Source organism: Phascolarctos cinereus, unplaced genomic scaffold (assembly GCF_003287225.1).
Source record: "Phascolarctos cinereus isolate Bilbo 61053 unplaced genomic scaffold, phaCin_HiC Scaffold_9;HRSCAF=440, whole genome shotgun sequence".
NCBI classification, from domain to species: Eukaryota; Metazoa; Chordata; class Mammalia; order Diprotodontia; family Phascolarctidae; genus Phascolarctos; species Phascolarctos cinereus.
In genome coordinates, this window is record NW_027556402.1 from 144,378,016 (window position 1) to 144,398,429 (window position 20,414).

General features: G+C 35.0%; 1 protein-coding gene across 3 annotated transcripts in view; it reads right to left on the minus strand.

The window, feature by feature from the left end:
• CEP135 (centrosomal protein 135) overlaps positions 1 to 20,414 on the minus strand; it is a 105,093-nt gene that overhangs the window by 8,020 nt on the left and 76,659 nt on the right. For 2 of the 3 annotated variants that reach the window (XM_078148214.1, XM_020975320.2), the window contains 3 exons: positions 19,731 to 19,940; positions 8,063 to 8,265; positions 4,091 to 4,195 (listed from right to left, as the gene is read on the minus strand). In XM_078148214.1, coding sequence (XP_078004340.1) covers positions 4,091 to 4,195; positions 8,063 to 8,265; positions 19,731 to 19,940 — 518 coding nt within the window. The remainder of the gene's footprint in view (positions 1 to 4,090; positions 4,196 to 8,062; positions 8,266 to 19,730; positions 19,941 to 20,414) is intronic. The other variant, XM_078148215.1, reaches the window with a different exon arrangement.

The window sequence follows — 20,414 nt, forward strand, 5'->3', positions numbered from 1 at the left end:
TTCATACTCAACAAGAATCTCATCTACAACATAACTCATATATGGACATCTAGTACTTGCCTGAAGATGTACAATGAGGCCATTACTGCCCAAGGCAGTACATTCTGCATTTGGGTAGTTAAAAAGTTTTTCTTTAAAATAAGCCTAACTTTGGCTGTAACTTCTACTTATTATTCTCAGCCTTCTGGGGCCAAAGAGAGCAAGCATAATTCCTTTTCTTGGTAACTGCCCTTCAAATACTTTAACACAGTTATCATGTCCTTTTTTCTCTCCCTCCACCCCAAATCTTCACTTCACCAGGTGAAACATCTGTATAGTGCCTTTAACTGATCCTCATATGGAACAAACTCAGGAACCTTCACCATCCTGGTTGCCCTCCTATGTATATTCTCCAATTTATCAATGTCTTTCCTGAAATGTGTTGCCAAGTACTGAAAATAATATTCTAGATGTGATCCGAGCAGGGCAGAATATACCTGGACTCCTTTTCCAGTAACTGAAAATTGCATTGGATTTTTTTAGCTGTCATCAACACTTACTTGACTTACTGAGCTTGCTTTCCACTAAAACCTTTTGATCTTTTTCAGACAAATTACTTTTTAGCCAAATTTTCAACATCTTTTACTTGAGAAAAGGATTTGTTTTTTCAAGACTAGATCTTCTTATCTTGTCTGAGCTGGAATTGCAGCTTAGTGACCCCCATTTCCAGAGGATCACCATATTGGTCAGAGGCTTACTGAAGACACCTCATCAGTTTTATTCCTACAGCAACTTACAGCTTCAAGCTCAAGCGGTACACCAACCTAAGCCTTCATAACAGAGACTACAAGTATGGAGTCCAGCACTGAAAGGGACTTTTTTTGAACATAAATGTAAGACTATAAACTTGGGTGCCATATCACGCCACTGATCAAGTCAGCTACAATTGTTAATATCAAACATAAAACAAATGGACAACACATGCTAACATATGTACGTTCACAGTGTAGCATGGCCTCAATTTCAGGATAATAGTAATATTATTTTCATGTTCTAGTACCAGTGGTCCTTCGAGGACAGAACCATATAAAACCACCAATACTTCTGCAAACGCAACTTGTATATATTTACACCAATCTGGGTGTCAACAAAGTCAGTCATGATCAAAGAAGTAAAAAAATGTGTTCCTATTCTTTCTGCCTCATTTTTCTTTAGCTACTCAATACTATCTTCTCAAAACAATGACTGATATTAGTTATTTACACTTAACCATGATTCCTTTTCAGATCTGATTTTTGCTGGTAAATTATTTCTAGGAATTATTAGGGGTGGAAAAGCAAGGATTTGTGCTTCTCCCAGACAGAATCCAGGGTCTAGAACTCATTGTCCTTAAGCACAGGTTGGTTACCTCTTCTTTATTTTCTTCCCAAGAATAAGTCTAGCTTTCTTTCCTAAGGCTTCCACATGCTAGAAATTCTTCCTTCCTCAATCTCCAAATCTATCTTTAATGAGTAATAATAAAAATGATGCTGTTATACCCTGAATAGACCATCCATAGTCTTTGGTTCTGGAGTTCCTGCCATTTTGAGTTCTTAAGCATTGAAAACACCTAAACACTATCTTTCTGTCTAAGAAAACAAAGAACAGCTGGACATGTTGTTAAATGGTCAGTCAAGAACTACGCCCAAAGAGTTATAAAACTGCATATCCTTTGACCCAGCAATACCACTACTAGGTCTGTATTCCAAAGAGATCAAAGAAAAAGGAAAAGCCCGCAGAAAAATACTGATAGCAGCTCTTTTTGTGGTAGCAAAGAACTGAAAATTGAGGAGTTGTCCATCAATTGGAAAATGGTTCAACAAGTTGTGGTATATGATTGTGATGGAATACTATTGTGCTATAAAAATGATAAGCAGGATGCTTTCAGAAAAACCTGGGGAGACTTATATGAACTGACAAAAAGTGAAGTGAACAGAACCAAAAGAACACTGTATACAATAACAGCAATATTGTACAACAATCAACTGTGAATGACTTGGCTATTCTAGGCCCCATACAATGATCCAAGACAATTCTGAAGGACTTATGAGGAAAAATGCTATCCACCTCCAGAGAAAGAAATGATGGAGTCTGAATGCAGACTGAAGTACTTATTTACTTTCTTTTTCCTTTTTTTTTGGTTTGTGTTTTCTTTTGCAGCATGGCTAATATGGAAATATGTTTTGTATTACTTCACATGTATAATCTACGGTAAATTGCTTGCCTTCTCAAGGATGGGGGAGGGGTGAGAAAGGAAAAAATTAGAACTCAAAATTTTATTTTTTTGAAAGAGTATTTTTATTTTTTCCCATTACATGTAAAGACAATTTTCAACATTCATTTAAAAAAAATTTAAGGTCCAAACTTTCTTCCTTCTTCCCTCCCCTCCTTAAAAAGTAAGAATTTTAAATAGGTTATATATGTTTAATCATGTAAAACATATTTCCATATTAGTTATGCTGTGAAAGAAGAAACAGACCAAAAGAAAAAAAAACACAAAAAAGATAAAGAAAGTGAAAATAGTATGCTTTGATCTGCATTCAGACTCCATCAGTTTTTTCTCTGGATGTAGATAGCATTTTCTATCATGAGTTCTTTGGAACTGTCTTAGATCATTATATTGCAGAGAAAAGTCAAGTTATTCTTAGTTGATGATCACACAATGTTGCTGCTACCGTGTACAATGTTTTTCTGGTTCTGCTCACTTCACTTTGTACCAGTTCATGTAAGTCTTTCCAGGTTTTTCTGAAATCATCCTACTCATCATTTCTTATAGCACAATGGTATCCCGTTACATTCATATATTACAACTTGTTCAGTCATTCCCCAATTGATGCCCATCCCCTCAATTTCCAATTTTTTGCCACAATAAAAAGAACTGCTATAGATAATGTTAGTACATATAGGTCCTTTTCCCTTTTTTGTGATCTCTTTGGGATACAGACCTAGTATTGGTATTGCTGGATCAAAAGGTATGCACAGTTTGTCCTTTAGGCATAAAAACTCAAAATTTAAAAAAAGAAATGTTAAATAAAAATTTTTACATGTAATTAAGAAATATTTAATATCATGTCTGACTGTCCTGTGTGATTCTCATTGCTGTCCTCCCATAAATTCTCTATGGTGAGGGGAGGGGACAGAACATGCTGGAGGCTCTCCTCAAATTCTCTTGACATTGTGTGAATACAAATGGTACATGCTGATGTCCATGGACTCTTCCTTATTCTTGCTAAGTGACTGGCCTGTCTTTTATTTTTCTTGTCATGGATTTATGGGATAACATCAAGACTGATATGATTCAGTTCCTCTAGTAGTAGATCAATTCACTGGTCAGTTGACAAGGAGCTTATATTGAGAGTATTAACAATTCATTTAATGCTTACAGACAGTCTAAAACCTGTGATCCTTAAAATGCTCTGTATCGTTTTCCACCATTCCACCACTGTTATTGCAGAGGTAGACAGGCATTATTTGGACTGAAGAGCATTTTATATTGTAATTTGTTTAACAGGCTGTCACTAACAAAGAATCCATCATCAAGTAGCCAGCCCTTACAGGTCTATCTGTACTTTGCTATGCTGATCAATGGAAAGGAAATATATTCTGTCTCCAGGACCAGCCTTTCCAATAAGGTAGAATCTGTGTGAGTTTATACTATATTTGTATAGCCTTTAACGACCCAAGGCCACTTCTATACCACAATAAAGCATCAGAATAGGACTATGTGGAGGATGGACTATGATTATTAAATTATAGATAGTATCTAGAAAAGAAACAAACGCTAAAGTGGTAGAAATTTTTAGAAATAGGTTAATTTGTATAAAAGTAATACATTAATTATAGGCATTTCTATGACCTGCTTGTCATTAAGCCTGTGATATAGTACAATAAATATTACTTATGTAGAAAAGATTAATCTTGTTTTAAGTTTCATGTGGTTACAATACAAACTCTATTTACGGCTCAGTATTATTACTCACATAGCCTAATCATCTGTTAATATAGCACTGTCACTTGCCTGCAACTTTAAAAAATTAGAGTAAACTGATTTATATTACAAATTTTTTCTTACCGTTCAAATTGCTCGGTTGTAAGTTGCCTTTTTAAAATCTCATTGTCTGACTGCAATTGTGCAATTTTAGCTCGAAGTACATTAGTCTCACGTATGTGACTGGATCTAAAAAAAATTGCAATCCCATAAAAAAGGTGAAAATATTTTATTTTGTATCTTTTCAAGAAACGTGGACTTTTGAGAAAGGATATGAAAAGACTATGTACAGATATATGAAGACCTGATAAGTAACTGTTCAAAAAATGTAAGTAAAGAGTTTGCAAAAAAATTTTCAAATTATCAGTAAACTATCAGAAAATATGCTACAAATTACAAATAAGAGAAATGTGAATCAGAACAACTCTGAGGTTCCACTTCACACCCAGAACAGATGTGTAATCACTCAGGAGTTTGGCTTGACTATCCACACAGAAAAGACTAAGTGGATGAAAAATGTCGATAAGTCAGATTCAGCATTCACTTGGATTGATAGAATACAGTATGTCTAACAATCAGTGACACAAAAATGAGTCTGGGCCCAGGGATGAACAGGAAAAGGAAAGTAGACTAGAATGTAAAGCTCCTTTATGGTCCCAAGTTACCCATAAAAGTAAAGGACCGTCTTTTAAATACCAGTGATCCACCACTGTCATTACAAGGCAAAAAGACAAGAAAACCAAATAGGTAAAGATGATAAAAGATGGAAATTGTCAATGTTGAAGGTGCTTTGGAAAGATACATAATATACTACTGGTGGAATTATGAAATGGCCCAACTGTTTTGGAAAACAATTTGGAATTGCACAAGAAAAGTCATTAAACTGTTCATACCCTTTAACTTGTCATCCTGCCACTGGATATATGCCTTAGTTCAAGCACAGACAGAACGAGTCTCAACAGAGAATTAAATATTTGTAGTAGCACTCTTTATAGTAGTAAAACAACTGGAAACAAATAGATATGTACATGCATACATACATATCATAAATCTATACATGCATAAAAGATATATAACATATATACGCACACACAAATAGATATACATATATACACATACATGGGCACAGATGATTTATCTATCCATATGATATAGATAGACTGATAAACAGATATGTCATTTTTGCCCATGTCCTTCTAGGTTGGATATACAGGTAGAAAGGTGTAATAAGTCTTTAGGTGTGGCATACTTCATACACTATCAGATGAAGTTGTTTTCCCTACCTTCTTTTTTAACAATGGAGAGTTCAATTGTGTGCTACTTGTAAGCAATTATTTTTCAATAATTTTTCAATAATAAATTTTCAATGGTAAAATAGTAGTAAGGTATAACTAAAGAGTTTTAAGATAAAAACCAGATCAGAATCAGGCAATATCAGATCTACAGACTACTAGGACTATAGCCTAATAAAAGCTTGAAATAATCTACAAATTGAATATTCATCGAATTATAGAACTTTAGAGGTAAATTAGACTTAAGAGATAATCTGGTTTAACCACAATTTGAAAGATGAAGAAACTGAGGCCCAGAGAAAGGAAGTGACCTGCACATAGTCACAAAATGAGTTAGCAGTGAGATCAGGACTGGAATAAAGGTCTCCTGACCATCATTCCAATGTTCACAATAAAAATAACAATAACCAATTTTTATATAGTTTTTAAAAGTTTGTAAAGTGCTTTACATAAATTATCTCATGTAAACTAAAAGAGATATGAAATAGCTACTACAGATATTATTACCCTCATTTTATAGTTGGGGAAATTGTGGCTCAGAGGTTAAATGACTTATCCATGATAATGCAGTAATAAGTGCCAGGGAATAGTTTAAATCCACAGTGGACTCTTGGTCCAGCACTTCATCCACCACAGCACAATTTTCACTACACTACAATAATGACTGAATAAATTGTGGTGCAATGAAACATGTCTAAGAAGGGAAAAGCATAAGAGGAGTTGCAACGTGAAAAGTAAGAAAAAAGGATTGCAAGAGGCAGAGCGGAAAACTTATCTACATTAGGAAGTTGGAATGGAAAACTGTTTCACAGAGAAATATATTAAATATTTGAAGATAGAAAGCCAATTTAAGTTCTTTCTAAAGAGGGTAGAGTTGGATATTCCAAGGAGGAAACAGCTGCTTGGCCTGCAAGGAATGGACAAATAGATCCATGGCTGCTAAGAGAGAGCAATCATCCAGGAAGGGGTAGATGAAGAATGGAAGTATAGTGGTGGTTGCTGACTCTTTGATGAGGCATAATGAGAGATGTACCAACTTGACACAGTAAAGAGAATTCTTGTCTTACCAGGGTACGTATACAAGATATAGCAGAGAATCTTCCTCAAATTGTCAAAACAAAAGATGACTACCCACTTCTGAATATTCCTGTGGGCAGCAAATGATACTGCCAGATAGAATCTCTGTCAAATTTTATGAAGTTTGGGGTAAGAAATAGAAGGCAAAGAATACAAAGAAAAGAAAAACTAGAAAGCATAAAACTAGTTTAGAAGATGGTATATGAGAACAGGATTTAAAATTCTGGACTATGGTTTGGACTATGGACAGCATCTGGTCAGGGATGAAGTAAATCTAGCCAGGAGATAGTAAGAAAGTTATTTGCCTGATGTCTTGCAAATCTAATCAAAGAGGCTTTGAACTGAAATGGAAAAGAGAGAGAAAACTGCCTGCCAAATTCATCAAACTATACACCACAGAAGAGCTACAATGTGAGAAGAACAGCATTTAAGACACTCAGAGCTGAGTAGATAAAAATCTAAGAAGAGAGTCAGTAACAAAACTCAAGGCTTATATACAAACATAAATAGTATAGGCAACAAAAAAGAAGAACCAGAGGTCTTAGAGGAAGCAAATTTGACCTGAGTTTCATTGAGACTTACTGGTATAGGCCTTTGACTAGAATATGGTTCTGGATGGATATACTTTATTCAAAATAAACAAGAGAGATAAAAAGTAAAGGAGAAAATAGAGTAGCATGGTATATTAAAATTATATACTCATGCACAGGAACCTAAGAACCAGGGTAAGGAAGCATGATTGTGAGCAATTGGGTGAAGATCAATGGAGGCAAAAACAAGCAGTTTTTTCATTGGAGTACCTGGAGAGGAAAAAAAGGTACAGAAGAATTCAACAGATTCCAAGCCTAGGACAGAGTAGTGATGAGGACCTCAATTATCCAGATATCTGCTATAATGATCTCTGCACCCCTCTCCCCCAAAAAAAGTACAGCTCAAGTTTCCTGAAACTTATTTAATGATAATTTCATCCTTCAAAAGGTAGAGGAACCAACAAGGGAAAATTTAAAAGGGAAGAACTAGTTGCTGGGGTGGAAATGACAAGAACCTTATTGGAGGGAGAGGAAAGAGAGACTTTTCTCTATTTGCATTACAGGCGAAAAAAGTCCAACATTTAAACACTAGATTTTGGAATGGTTGATTTATGGTAGTTTAGAGAAAAAATAAGTAGGAATTCACGGATGAAAATTAATGGGGGTAGTCAGCCCAGAAAACACAGAAAGTCGTTAGGAATAAAATTCTGAGAACACAATGAAAAACAATTCCCAAGTAGAGGAATAACAGCAATTGTCTAAAGGATCTTCATATTTTTTTTAGAGACTATTAGGTTGATACTAGTCTGAATGTAATTTTCACATTCATGTCTTGTTCTTAAGATACAATCTTTGGTTGTGTAGATAGGTATTTAATATTCAGAGAAGTATGTATGAACAATGCAAGAGGTAGAGAAAGAAGAAAAGAAACTCACAAATGATCAGGAAGAGAACTTTCAGTTCTTAGTCTAAAGGCAAACTTAAAAATGTTTCTACAAATTATCCCCCAAAAATATTCCCTGTGATCAGAGAGGTTGTAGAAAACTTACAAAGTATTTCATGAATGTTTATTGTGTACATGTATGCTAATTTAATAAAAATTATAAATGATCTTCAACAAGCAACTGTCAATATACTGCTTATTTTAGGATACTTACAGCTTGCTCTGAGAAAGGGTTAACATGTCTTTAAGTTGAAGAATTTCTGAATCTTTCTCATGTGAAGTTATATGAGAGTGAAATTCTTTGTCTCTATTGGTAGCCAACAATGTCTCAAGGTTATCAACTGTAATTCTTTCACTTGACAATTGCTTTTTTAACACCTCTGCTTCTGTTTTTGCATTTTCTACTTCTTCCAAGGCCTATAAAGAAAAAAAAACATACTTTTTATTAATTTATTTTGATTTATCAACAATCACTTCCATATGCTTTTGAGTTTAAAATTTTTCTCCCCCTTCCTCCCCACCACCCTCCACAAGACAGTGCACAATCTGATATAGGCTCTCTCTCTTTCTCTCTCTCTCTATCTATATATGTGTACATTCTTATTAAACATATTTTCAGATTAGTGATGTTGTTAAGTAAAAATTAGAACCAATAAGAGGAACCACCAGAAAGAGGAAATAAAAGTCAACAGAAGAGAAAAAAACAGCAAATAGTATGCTTCGATCTGCATTCAAATTCCATAGTTCTTTCTTTGGATATGGATAGCATTTTCCATCATGAGGCCTTTGGAGATGTCTTAGATCCTTGTATTGTTGGGAAGGGTTAAGTTTATCAATATTAGTCATCGTACAACATGGCTCACTTCACTCAGCATCAGACCAAACAAGTCTTTCCAGGTTTTTCTGAAGTCAGCCTGTTCATCATTTCTTATAGAACAACAGTATTCCATTACATTCATATACCACAACTTGCTCAGCCATTCCCCAGCTGATGGGAATCCTCTCAGTTTCCAATTCTTTGCCACCACAAAAAGAGCTGCTATGAATATTTTCGTACATGTGGGTCCTTTTCCCATTTGTATGATCTCTTTGGGATTTGGCCCTAGAAGTGCTATTGCTGGGTGAAAGGGTATGCACATTTTAATAGTCCTTTGGGCATAGTTCCAAATTGCTCTCCAAAATGATTGGATCATTTCACAACTCTACCAACAATGCATTAGTGTTCCAATTTTCCACATCTTCTCAAACATTTATCAATTTCCTGTTTTGTCATGTTGGCCTATCTGATAGGTGTGATTTGGTACCTCAGAGTTGTTTTGATTTGCATTTCTCTAATCAACAGTGATTTAGAGCATTTTTTCATATGACTATAGATGGCTTTAATTTCTTCATCTGAGAACTGCCTGTTCATATCCTTTGACCACTTATCAATTGGGGAAAAAAATATACATATTTAGAGTAACAGTATATTTGCCAGTCATAAACTGAGACTTTTAAACTGAAACATTTTCAACGTATATATACTCAGAGTTCCTTCAAATGTTTTGTTCTAGGCAACAAGCTAAAGATTTTTTGAACTACAAAGGTATTTTAAAAATATGGTTCCGTGATTTGATCAATGTACTGACCAACCATGATTCCTTTCCACTTAATACACATTTACCAATTTACTTTTGTTTCCTTTCCATCCCTGTCACTGACATTCTGGACATCAAAATTATGTCCTTTATTACTCTCATTCTGGAACTTGCCTCAGCCTAAGGCCTCTTTGCCTGGGAATATCCTACCACTCCTGGCTCTGTTTATCATCGAATATCCAACTACAAGACCTATCCCCCTTCTCCCATTGGTGAGTTCCTCCTGGAGCCTCCATTCGGTGAAGGAGTCCAGGCCAGCCTTGCCTGTACTTCATTCCTGGTCCTCTTCTTGCCCTTTTGGGGCTTCAAAATTATGCCTCTGGCTTAATACTTCCCTACCCTCTCAACAATTTTCAGCTCCTTTTTTTGTTGTTGATTTCCTTCATTAGAACATAAGCTCCTTAAAGACAGGAATTTTATTTTTCTTGTATTTGTGCCTGGCACATTATAAAGTGCTTAACAAAAGCTTCTTTCCTGGCTGAGCGCTGATGAGAAACAATGTAGCCCAACTCCTAAAAGAGAGTTAATGGACTCAAAATACAGAATTAGATAAACATTTTTGGATTTGGCTAATGAGGGAATTTGTTTTGCTTGAACATCAATATATTACAAGAGTTTTCTTTTTCTTTTTTTTTTTTCAAAAGGAGAAAAAATAAAAGCTTATCTATTAAAAAAATCAAATAAGAACTGCATTCAAAATATGGTACAACAAATATATAAGAAAATTATATCATCTTCAAAATATGTCTATAAAATGGTTTTAATTTTATGTAGCAAGAATAAAATATGATAAAAATATTTCACAGAACAGGACGGTAAAAATCAAGAGACTGATATCAAGGGGAAATAAATTCAATGTGTAAAGAAGTTTAAAACAATATATGCACTAAAAAGTCCACTATTATCAAATCGGTTTTATAATATAAATTATGATAAAGTTTTATTAATTAGTATATACATATCATATAATAAAGACCTAAAAGACAACTTAATGGAAATGGTAGCACTAAAGTGATTTGCTTTTTTGGTTTTTGCTACCAAGTAAACAATTAAGGTATTATTTAAATAACAGAGACCACATTCCATTCTCCTTGGTCCCAAATCTCAAGATATTTGAAAATATTACTAAAACTACATTTTAATTTATATAAAACAAATATAATCAAGCTTATAAAATGAACAGTCAGTTAAGTCAACAAGCACTTGTGCTGTACTAAACATTAGAGATACAAAGAAAGGCAAAAACATAATCCCTTACCTCAAGAACTTCATATTGGAACAGAGGAGACAACATGCAAATGACTATGTATATAAAAGATACAAACATATAACTATGTATATAAAAGATACATATAAACAACATGTATATAAAAGATAAAGGGTAAAAGAAAGGTAATTTATAGGAAAAGGGTTACAAACAAGAATAAAAGGCCTACAGAAAGTACAATTTGAGTTGTGAATTGAATAAAGCTAGGTAAACTAGGAGCCAGTGGAAAAGAGGAAGAACATTCTAGGCACTAAAGACAGCCAGTACAAACTCAGAGTCAGGAGATAAGAGGAGAGTATAGCTGGATCACAGTATGTGACAAGGGAAGAGAGTGTAAGGAGACTACAAAGGTAGGAAAGAAGGGTCTAGGTTGTGAAGAACTTTTAAATGTGAAACCAAAGATTTCATATTTGATCCTGGAAGTAAAGGAAACCATTGGAATTTATTGACTGTGGGGAGGGGTGGACTATGGAGAAGAGGGGAATAACTAAACCTGGAATAATCACCTTGATAGTTAATTGGAATGGACAAAGACTTGAGGTAGGAAGACCAGCTGGAAGGCTTTTCTGTATCAGTGTGGTAGCTATGTGAATGGAGAAAGGGAGGCCTACATGAGAAATGTTTTCAAGGAAGAAATGACAAGATTTGACAAACAGACTGGATATGCAGCGTGAGTGAGGACTTGAAAATTATATTGACATTATCATAGGCTGAATGGGAAGATGGTGATATCTTTGATAGTAAAATGAAAGTTGTGAAGAGGAGAGGAACTGACAGGAAAGGAAATGAATTCTGTTTTAGATATGTTGAGTTTGAGATGCCATCTGGACATTCAATTTGAGATGTCTAAAAGATAACTGGTGATGAGAGATTAGGTATCACGCAACAGGTTAGGGATGGATATACAGACCTGGGAATCACCTGCTTAGAGATGATAACTGAAACAGTGGAAACTCACGAGATCACCAATATAGAAGGAGAAAAGGGTACAGGACAAAACCTTGGTAGACCCCTATGATTAATGGATATGATATAAAGATCCAGTAAAGAAGGCTAAGGAGAGGTCAGACAAGTAGGAGAACTAGGAGATAACAGGGTTACAAAAAACAGAAGGGGGTGAACAACAACATCAAAGTCTGTAGAACGATCAAGAAAAATGAGGGTCGAAAAAAGGCTATTAGACTGGGCAACTAAGATATCACTAGGGACTTTGGGGACAGCAGTTTCAGCTGCATGATGAGGTCAGAGCCCAGGCTGCTGGAAGTTCAGAAATGTAGAAAGTAGAGGCAAGGGGCACAGATAGCTTTTTCAAGACGTGCACTGAGAAAAACAGACAAGATGTTACCAATCAGGGATCAAATGAGGGTTTTTTAAAGGAGAAAAGGGCATGTTTGTAGGCAGCAAGGAAAGACCTACTAGAAGATGAGAGATTTAAAATTACAGAAAGAGTGAGGATGTCAGTGAGAATAATCTGTTGCAGAAGAAGGTAAGGATGGGATCAACAGTGTATGTAGACAGATGAGTCATGTGAAAGGTTACCTTTTTATCTGAGACTTCAATAAAGGAAGAGATTATAGGGGAAGATAGTTGAGTGATTTGGAAAGAAGAGAGAATGGCTTGGTGAGTTATGAAGTAAGGTTCTCAGCTGTAAGGGATGGGAAGAATAGCAGGAAAAACAATATTTAATAAAAAGCATATCAGCCAACATTTATAAAGTAACTACTACGATCATAACACTGGCTTAGAAAATAAGAGTGGTTGACCAGGGAATCAAAGTCAGCTTATATCCTCAAGGAGCATAAAAGTTAATTCCAGAGACAACATATACTGCATTTACTTGCGCAATTTCTTCCCTTTTTACAGCTCTCTTCCCACCCCATTTTGAGGGGAAAATTAAGAAAATTCTTTCACTGAATAATCCTTTAACAATATTTTCTCATTTAAAAAACAAAACAAAAACGGGACTTTAATTACATCAAACAATGCAATAGCTAGAAACAGTAATCTAGAAAATAGTATCTGTGTTACTGTAATGAAACTCATATTAGAGAACACTTCTATAAATGTCTTCCCTCACTCAGAGACAAAGCTAACACCACTGCTTACTATTGGTTAGGGTCAAGGTAAAGTATTTATTCTCAGCCTGACCTTCCATTTTGTTTCTGGAATCTATTTCTTCTGGTCTGTTGGTTTTGAATTTAACCAGCAACAAATCAAGCTACCAAACAGTAGAGTAAAATAATAAGTACCTAATAGGTACTCATTCAGCACTGTACTAGGTTTTATTGCCCCTGCTCTTAAGTGGTTTATAACACATATTGGAAGACAATAATGATGGGTCTATTATTGCATGTACAAGTCTTCCACAGTCAACAACAGCACTGTTTCACAATTTATAGAAATGAAAATGATAAAATATATAATTACTATAATGTGGACTACAAATCATATGTGCTATGGGGAATACTGAGGAGAAAAAGAAGAAAAAGGGTTGAAGATGTTAGGAAAGGCTTTATGGAAGAAAATGTGTAGTAAAGGGGGTGAGGATGGAAAGGAGCTGGATCTGGATAGAATAAATGGTGTTTAATCAATGTTTTGTTGAATAGGTGTTAACACTGAAAGAGATGAAGGAAGACCACTAGGCTCCAACTACCTCCAACCCTTTAGAGATACATAAATTCTAAGACAGTCACTAAATCTTCTTTCCTACAATCAAAGGTGCTTAACATCCAAACGTGAAATTTGGATGGAAATCCTAAATGTAAACACTACTTTTTTAAAGATCTAGCAAACCATTGCAACAATTCAGACCTCAACATCTAAGTTAATTGTTCTCAATATATCAATAGCCCCATTAACTTATCAATGTGAGTGAAAAAATGCAACACTCATTCCTATTAAAAACACTCAAAAGCATAGGTATAAATGGATTTTTTTCCTTTAAATCATAAGAAGCATCTACCTAAAACAATCAGCAAGGATTATTTGTAATAGAGATAAGCTAGAAGCCTTCCCAACAGGAATGAAAAAGGATGTTCATTATCACCAATATTATTCAATATTGTATTAGAAATGCTAGCAACAGCAATAAAAGAAAAAGAAATCAAAGGAATCAGAATGGACAACGAGGTAATAAAACTCTCTCTCTATGCAGAAAATATAATACACTTGGAAAATCCTAGAGATTCAACTAAAAACTTGGCTGAAACAATAATTTCAGTAAAGTAGCAGGTTATAAAATAAGCCTACATCATCATTATTTCTATATATCATCAACAAAACCCTGCAAGAAGAAATAGTAAGAGATAACCCTTTAAAATAACGGTAGTGCATAAAGTACCCGGGAGTATACCTGCCAAGATAAACCCAGGAACTACATGAACATAATTATAAACACTTTTTATACAAATAAAGTCAGATTTAAATAATTGGAGAAATATTAATTGTTCATAGGTAGGCAGAGCCAATGTAATAAAAATGCCAATTCTACCTAAACTAATCCACTTATTCAACGCCATCCCAATTAAACTACCAAAAATTATTTTATTGGACTAGAAAAAATAATAAAAAATTTAATTTGGAAGAACAAAGGTCAAGAATATCAAAGGAACTAATGAAAAAAAAATTTAGAGTAAGGAGGTTTAGCAGTACCAGATCTTAAACTACAAGGCAATAATTTTCAAAACTATCCATTACTGGCTAAGGAACAGAAAAGTGGATCAGTAGAATAGGGTAGACACACAATACACAGTAGTAAATGATAATAGTAACTTTGTTATTGACAAATGTAAAGATTTAAGCTTTTGAGACAAGAATACACTATTTGGTAAAAAAAAAATTCCTAGGAAAACTGGAAAGCAGTCTGGCAGAAATTAGGTATAGATTGATATCTTACATGATTTACCAAGATAAGGTCAAAATGGATACATAATCTAGGTATAAGGGGAGATATCATAAGAAAACTAGAAGAAGATGGACCACATTACCATCAGACTTAGGGACAGGAGAAGAATTTATGAATAAATAAGAGAGAGCACTGCATGATGTAAAATGAATAATTTCGATTACAATAAATTTTAAAAGCTTTGTACAAATAAAACCAATGTGGTCAAGATCAGAAGGAAAGCAAAAAACTGGGGAAAATTTATAGACAGTTTCTCAGATAAAGGTCTCATCTCAAATCCATAGAGAACTTTGTCAAATTTATAAGTATATGAGTCATTCCCCAATTGATAAATGATCAAAGGATATGAAGAGGCAATTTTTCAACAAAGTAATCAAAACTACATATAGTCATGTGAAAAAATGCTCTAAATCATTATTGATTAAAGAAATACAAATTAAAACAACTTTGGGATACCATCTCATACCTATCAGATTGGCTAAAGTGACAGAAGGAGAAAATGACAAAATGTTGGAAGCGCTGTGGAAAAATTGGGACACTAATACACTGTTGGTAGAACTGTGAACTGATCCAACCAATTTGGAGAGCAATCTGGAATTATGCTCAAACAGTTATAAAACTGTGTATACCCTTTGACCCAGCAATACCACTATTAGGTCTGTTTCCCAAGGTGATCAGAAAAAAGGAAAAGGATTTGAAAAAGGAAAAGAACCTAAATATTCTAAAATACTGATAGCAGCTCTCTTTGTGGTGGCAAAGAACTGGATTGAGGGGATGCCCATCAACTGGGGAATGGCTAAACAAGTTGTGGTATATGACTGTGATGGGGTAATACTGCACTGTAAGAAATGATGAGCTGGTTGATTTTAGACAAACATAGCAAGACTTGCAGGAAATAATGAAAAGTGAAGTGAGCAGAACCAAGAGAACATCATATACAATAACAGTAAAAAATAGACTAACCCAAATGGCAAAAGAGGTCCAAAAAGCCAATGAGGCAAAGAATGCTTTAAAAAGCAGAATTGGCCCCATGGAAAAGGAGGTCCAAAATGAAGAAAATAATTCCTTAAAAATTAGAATGGAGCAAATGGAAGCCAATGACTCTTTGAGAAATCAAGAAATTATAAAGTAAAACCAAGAGAATGAAAAATTAGAAGACCATGTGAAATATTTCACATTGGAAAAATAACTGACCTGGAAAATAGATCCAGGAGAGATAACTTAAAAATTACTGGACTACCAGAAAACAACAATCAAAAAAAGAGTCTAGACATCCTTCAAGAAATTATCAAGGAAAACTACCCTGATATTCTAGAACCAGAGGGCAAAGTAGAAATGGAAAGGATCCACCAATCAACTCCTAAAAGAGATCCCAAAACGAAAACTCCCAGGAATATTATTGGCCAATCCCATAGTTTCCAGGTCAAGGAGAAAATACTGCAAGCAGTCAGAAAGAAACAACTCAAGTATTGTGGAAACACAATCAGAATAATACAGTATTTAGCAGCTCGTACATCGAGGAATTGTAGGGCTTAGAATATGATATTCTGGAGGTCAAAGAAGTTAGGATTAAAACCAAGAATCAACAGCAAATACACCCAGCAAAACTGAGTGTAATCCTTCAGGGGAAAAAATGGTAATTCAATGAAATAGAGGACTTTCAAGCATATCTGATGAAAAGACCAGAGAGATGAATAGAAAATTTGACTTTCAAATACAAGACTCAAGAGAAGCATAAAAAGGTAGGAATGTATTGTGAGGAGAAAGAGAGAGGTAGAATGGGGTAGATTACCTCACATAAAAGAGGCAAGAAAAAGCTTTAACAGGGAATTGGGGGGGAGGTGAGGTGAGAGGGAATGAGTGAACCTTAGTCTCATAGGATTTGGCTTAAGGAGGGAATAACATACACACTCAATTGAGGATGGAAATCTATTTACCCAACAGGAAAGTAGGGGGGAAGGGGATCATAGAAGTGGGGATCATAGAAAGGAGGGCACACTGGGGGAGGGGGATAATCAGAAGCAAACACTTTTGAAGAGGGACAGGATCAAAAGAGAGAACAGGGGGGCAGGATAGGATGGAGGGAAATTTAGTTAGTCTTTCACAGCACAACTATTATGGAAGTGTTTTGCATGACTACACATGTATAACCTATATCGAGTTGCTTGCCTTTTCAATGAGAGTGGGTGGGGAGGGAGGAAGAGAGAAAATTTGGAACTTAGAATTTTAAAAACGAATGTTAAAAATTGTTTTTACATGCAAATGGGAAATAAAATATGCAGGCAACGGGGTACAGAAATCTTGTTCTACAGGAAAATAGAAGGAGAAGAGGATAAGTGAAGGGGGGAGGTGTGATAAAAGGGAGGGAAGATTGGGGGAAGGGATAATCAGAATGTATGCTGTCTTGGGGTGGCTGAAGGGGAGAGATGGGGAGAAAATTTGGAACTCAAAATCTTGTGGAATTGAATGTTGAAAACTAAAAATAAATTAATTAATAAAAATACTTTTAAATTAAAAAAAATCATCCTTCTACTTAGCTGAAATGTAAGACTGTCAAGATTAGTCAATAAACATCTATTAAGTGTCTACTAGGTGTCAGGCAATGTACTAACAGTGTGGGATACAAAGAAATGCAGAAGACAGTAAAATAAAAAAAAATACAGGGGATAGTTGAGAGCTTAATTCTGAGAGAATAGCCTCAAGTAAAACAAACTTCCTGATCCTGAGAGTGGTATTTAAAGAGAATAAAACAAAACAAAGAACTAGAATATAAAGGGGTGCCCCTCAACTGAGGAATGGATGGACAAACTGTGGTACATAAATATAATGAAATATTATTACACCATAGGAAAAGACTAAAGAGACAATATCAGAAAATCCTGGGAAGTATGAATTCATGGGAAGTGAAGTAAACAAAACTAGAAGACTAATTTATACCAGGACAGCAACACTAAAGAAAAACAACTTTGAAAGACCAAAGAAAATCTGATAAAAGCAATGACCAGAACTTTTGATGAAGCATGTTACCCACATCCTAAGCGAGAACTGATGAACTCAAGGGGCACATAAAGGCATAAATTTCTGGATGTGGCAACTGTGTGGATAAGTTTGGTTTAATTATGTTTATTTGTCATGAGATTGTTTTATTTACTTTTTCCCAGTTTTTAATGGGAGGGAAGAATTACCAGTAGTGATTCCAAAGGAAAGAGGCCCACTGAAACATTTTTTTTTTAAACACACAGAAGGGAACAGAAGAAAGTTTAGAAGGAAGCAAAGACAAGCATGAGGAGTTTGAAATCAACTCTTGGAATTATTTTGTGCTTTTCTTTCCTAAAGAAGCAGTATGAAGTGGGGATTTGTGACAATCATCTTTTTTGTGTTCTCCTGTATCATACAGAAATCCCTCCTCCCCCTTTCATTCTGGTGTGTAAATTCAAGATTTACAAAAAGATTCTTCTAAAGACATAAGGAATTGCCACTTAAATGGAAGTTGTACTCAGAGGGTAAAGCAAAGAGTTGGCAAAATCAGTTTTACTGTTTCTCCAAAGACATTACTATCTTTTGATGGTATAGTTGATCATAAAAGTTCACTACATAATCAAAATTAAGTATTCTATTAAAGCACATGAGTAAGGGAAATATGGTAACATCACACATACTTATTAGGAAATTTAGTCAATGTACTAGAAAAATAAGAATTCAGGATTTCATGGTAATTTTAATCATCCATGTTACTCATAATCAATACTAGTGTTTAACCCTCTGTAGACCAGACTCCTAGTTGAAGGTCCTCCATTTTAATATGTGATCTTGGGCAAGCCAATTAGCTGCTATTTCTCAGTTTCCCCAATTCTCTAAGGTACCTTCCAGGTCTAAAATTCTATCATATGATGAATCTTTATGGCTATAGGACTCATCTCATTTCTTGAGTAAGAGATATACATTTGAGCATTAAATGGGATGATAACAGTATCAACAATGAAATTCTGGAATGTTGCTGTCAGCCTACAAAAACAGAATCTGTGAACCAATGCTGATGACCTTCTTTCCTAATATATGAAAACAGAGACATTGCCACATGAAGCCCAATTAAAAATATACCCCATGGCATGTAATAGGTCTTAAATTAAAACTTTAACTTAGCAGAATCCTTAAGAAACCTTTTAATTTCACTTTCCAGTTAAGTAAGGGTAACAAAAAATCTTAAAGAATTTTCTATCAGGAACCACTGTCCCTTCCCTGATTCAAGTATTACTTTTTAAGAGAAAAAATAAGGATGTTACTCTCCTATTCTATATTGTGTATAAGTGACTATTCTGCTCCACAAATGCAGCCCCCAAAACTTAATTCAATGAATATTCATTAATCAGTGACCACACATAAGACAGAGGTGCTGCCTGGTGTGATACATAGAGACTTGGACTTGGTGTTGGGACAACCTTGACTCAAGGCTGCTGTCTGAGTGATTTAGACAAGGCAGTGCCCTGGTACTCCTTCAGACTTTAGAAGATGCTGAAGAGCTGAGAATCTGCCTTAATAGAGGGAATTTCCTTACCAGAACATCCCTACAGCAATGAATAGGTTTGGACCAAAAGAAAGACATGCAAAGTACTGGGCCCACCACTGTGGTAATAAAGACAAAAATGAAAAAGTTCTTTCCATTAAGAAGCCTAACTCTACTAGGAAGACAACAAAAAAAGGTAATGAGACAACAAAACATGAAGCTGTATTTCAAGAAGGAGAGTGTACTAATACCTGGAGCTGAGGGAGCTCAGAAGGAGGCTCTGTGAAGGAGGGGCATACACACTAGGCTCTGACGGCAGCAAGAAATCTATGGGGCAGCAGTGAGGCAGGTATGCTACTAGACATGGGGAATTACCTGTTACAGAAAAGGACAGCCTCCAAGAGCACCTCAGATTATCGCATTTCTAAAAGGGTTTTGCTCATATTTAATTTACAACCAAAGATTAGTATGAAAACAAGTTTAAGCAATGGTCTTTAAGGCATAAAGATTAAGCTAGAGAAAATGAAACTAAAGTAAAATGACTCAGAAAATCAATATTTTGTTTCTTACCCTCTCATACTCCATGTTTTTGGAGGCCAACTGCCGAGCAATGAATTCTTTGCCTGAATCAAGTTTAATGCAAAGTTCCCTCAGAGACGACAAGTCAGTTAAAATGGATGCTTTTTCATCATGTTCACATCTGAGTTTTTCCTCCAATCTAGACAAGGCTTTTGTCATTGAGGATATTTGAGTTTCATAGGCATGGTGAGCATTTATGTGCTGTGAAAAAGAATTAGTAGAAATGAAAACTTACAAAATCAATAACCATATAAAGACTTCGAATTTCTGTGCAGGTACATGTTGCTTTACATAATACGTACATTTCTAAATGCTGCACATGTCAATTATCCAGCAACAGAATCACTTAAATTCTGTTGAAAAGTTTTTTAATGTCTTTTTGTGAATCCTTTAATAAAACAAAGGTGAATTAAGAATGAAATTATGGTGAAAACCTTAAAGAGCAAAAAGCTGTTTCATGGAAGGAGGCAGTGTATTATATTAAAATATAAATTTGACTTGGAGACAGAGGTTCTGGGCTGAATTCCTAGTTCCAATATTTACTGTCTCCCAAACTATGGTTAAGTTATTTGACCAGTCTTTTGATCAGTTTCCTCCGATTACTTAAGAGGGACAATAATATTTATATTACCTACCTTACAAGGCTATTATGATAAAAGTCCTTTGTAAGTACTA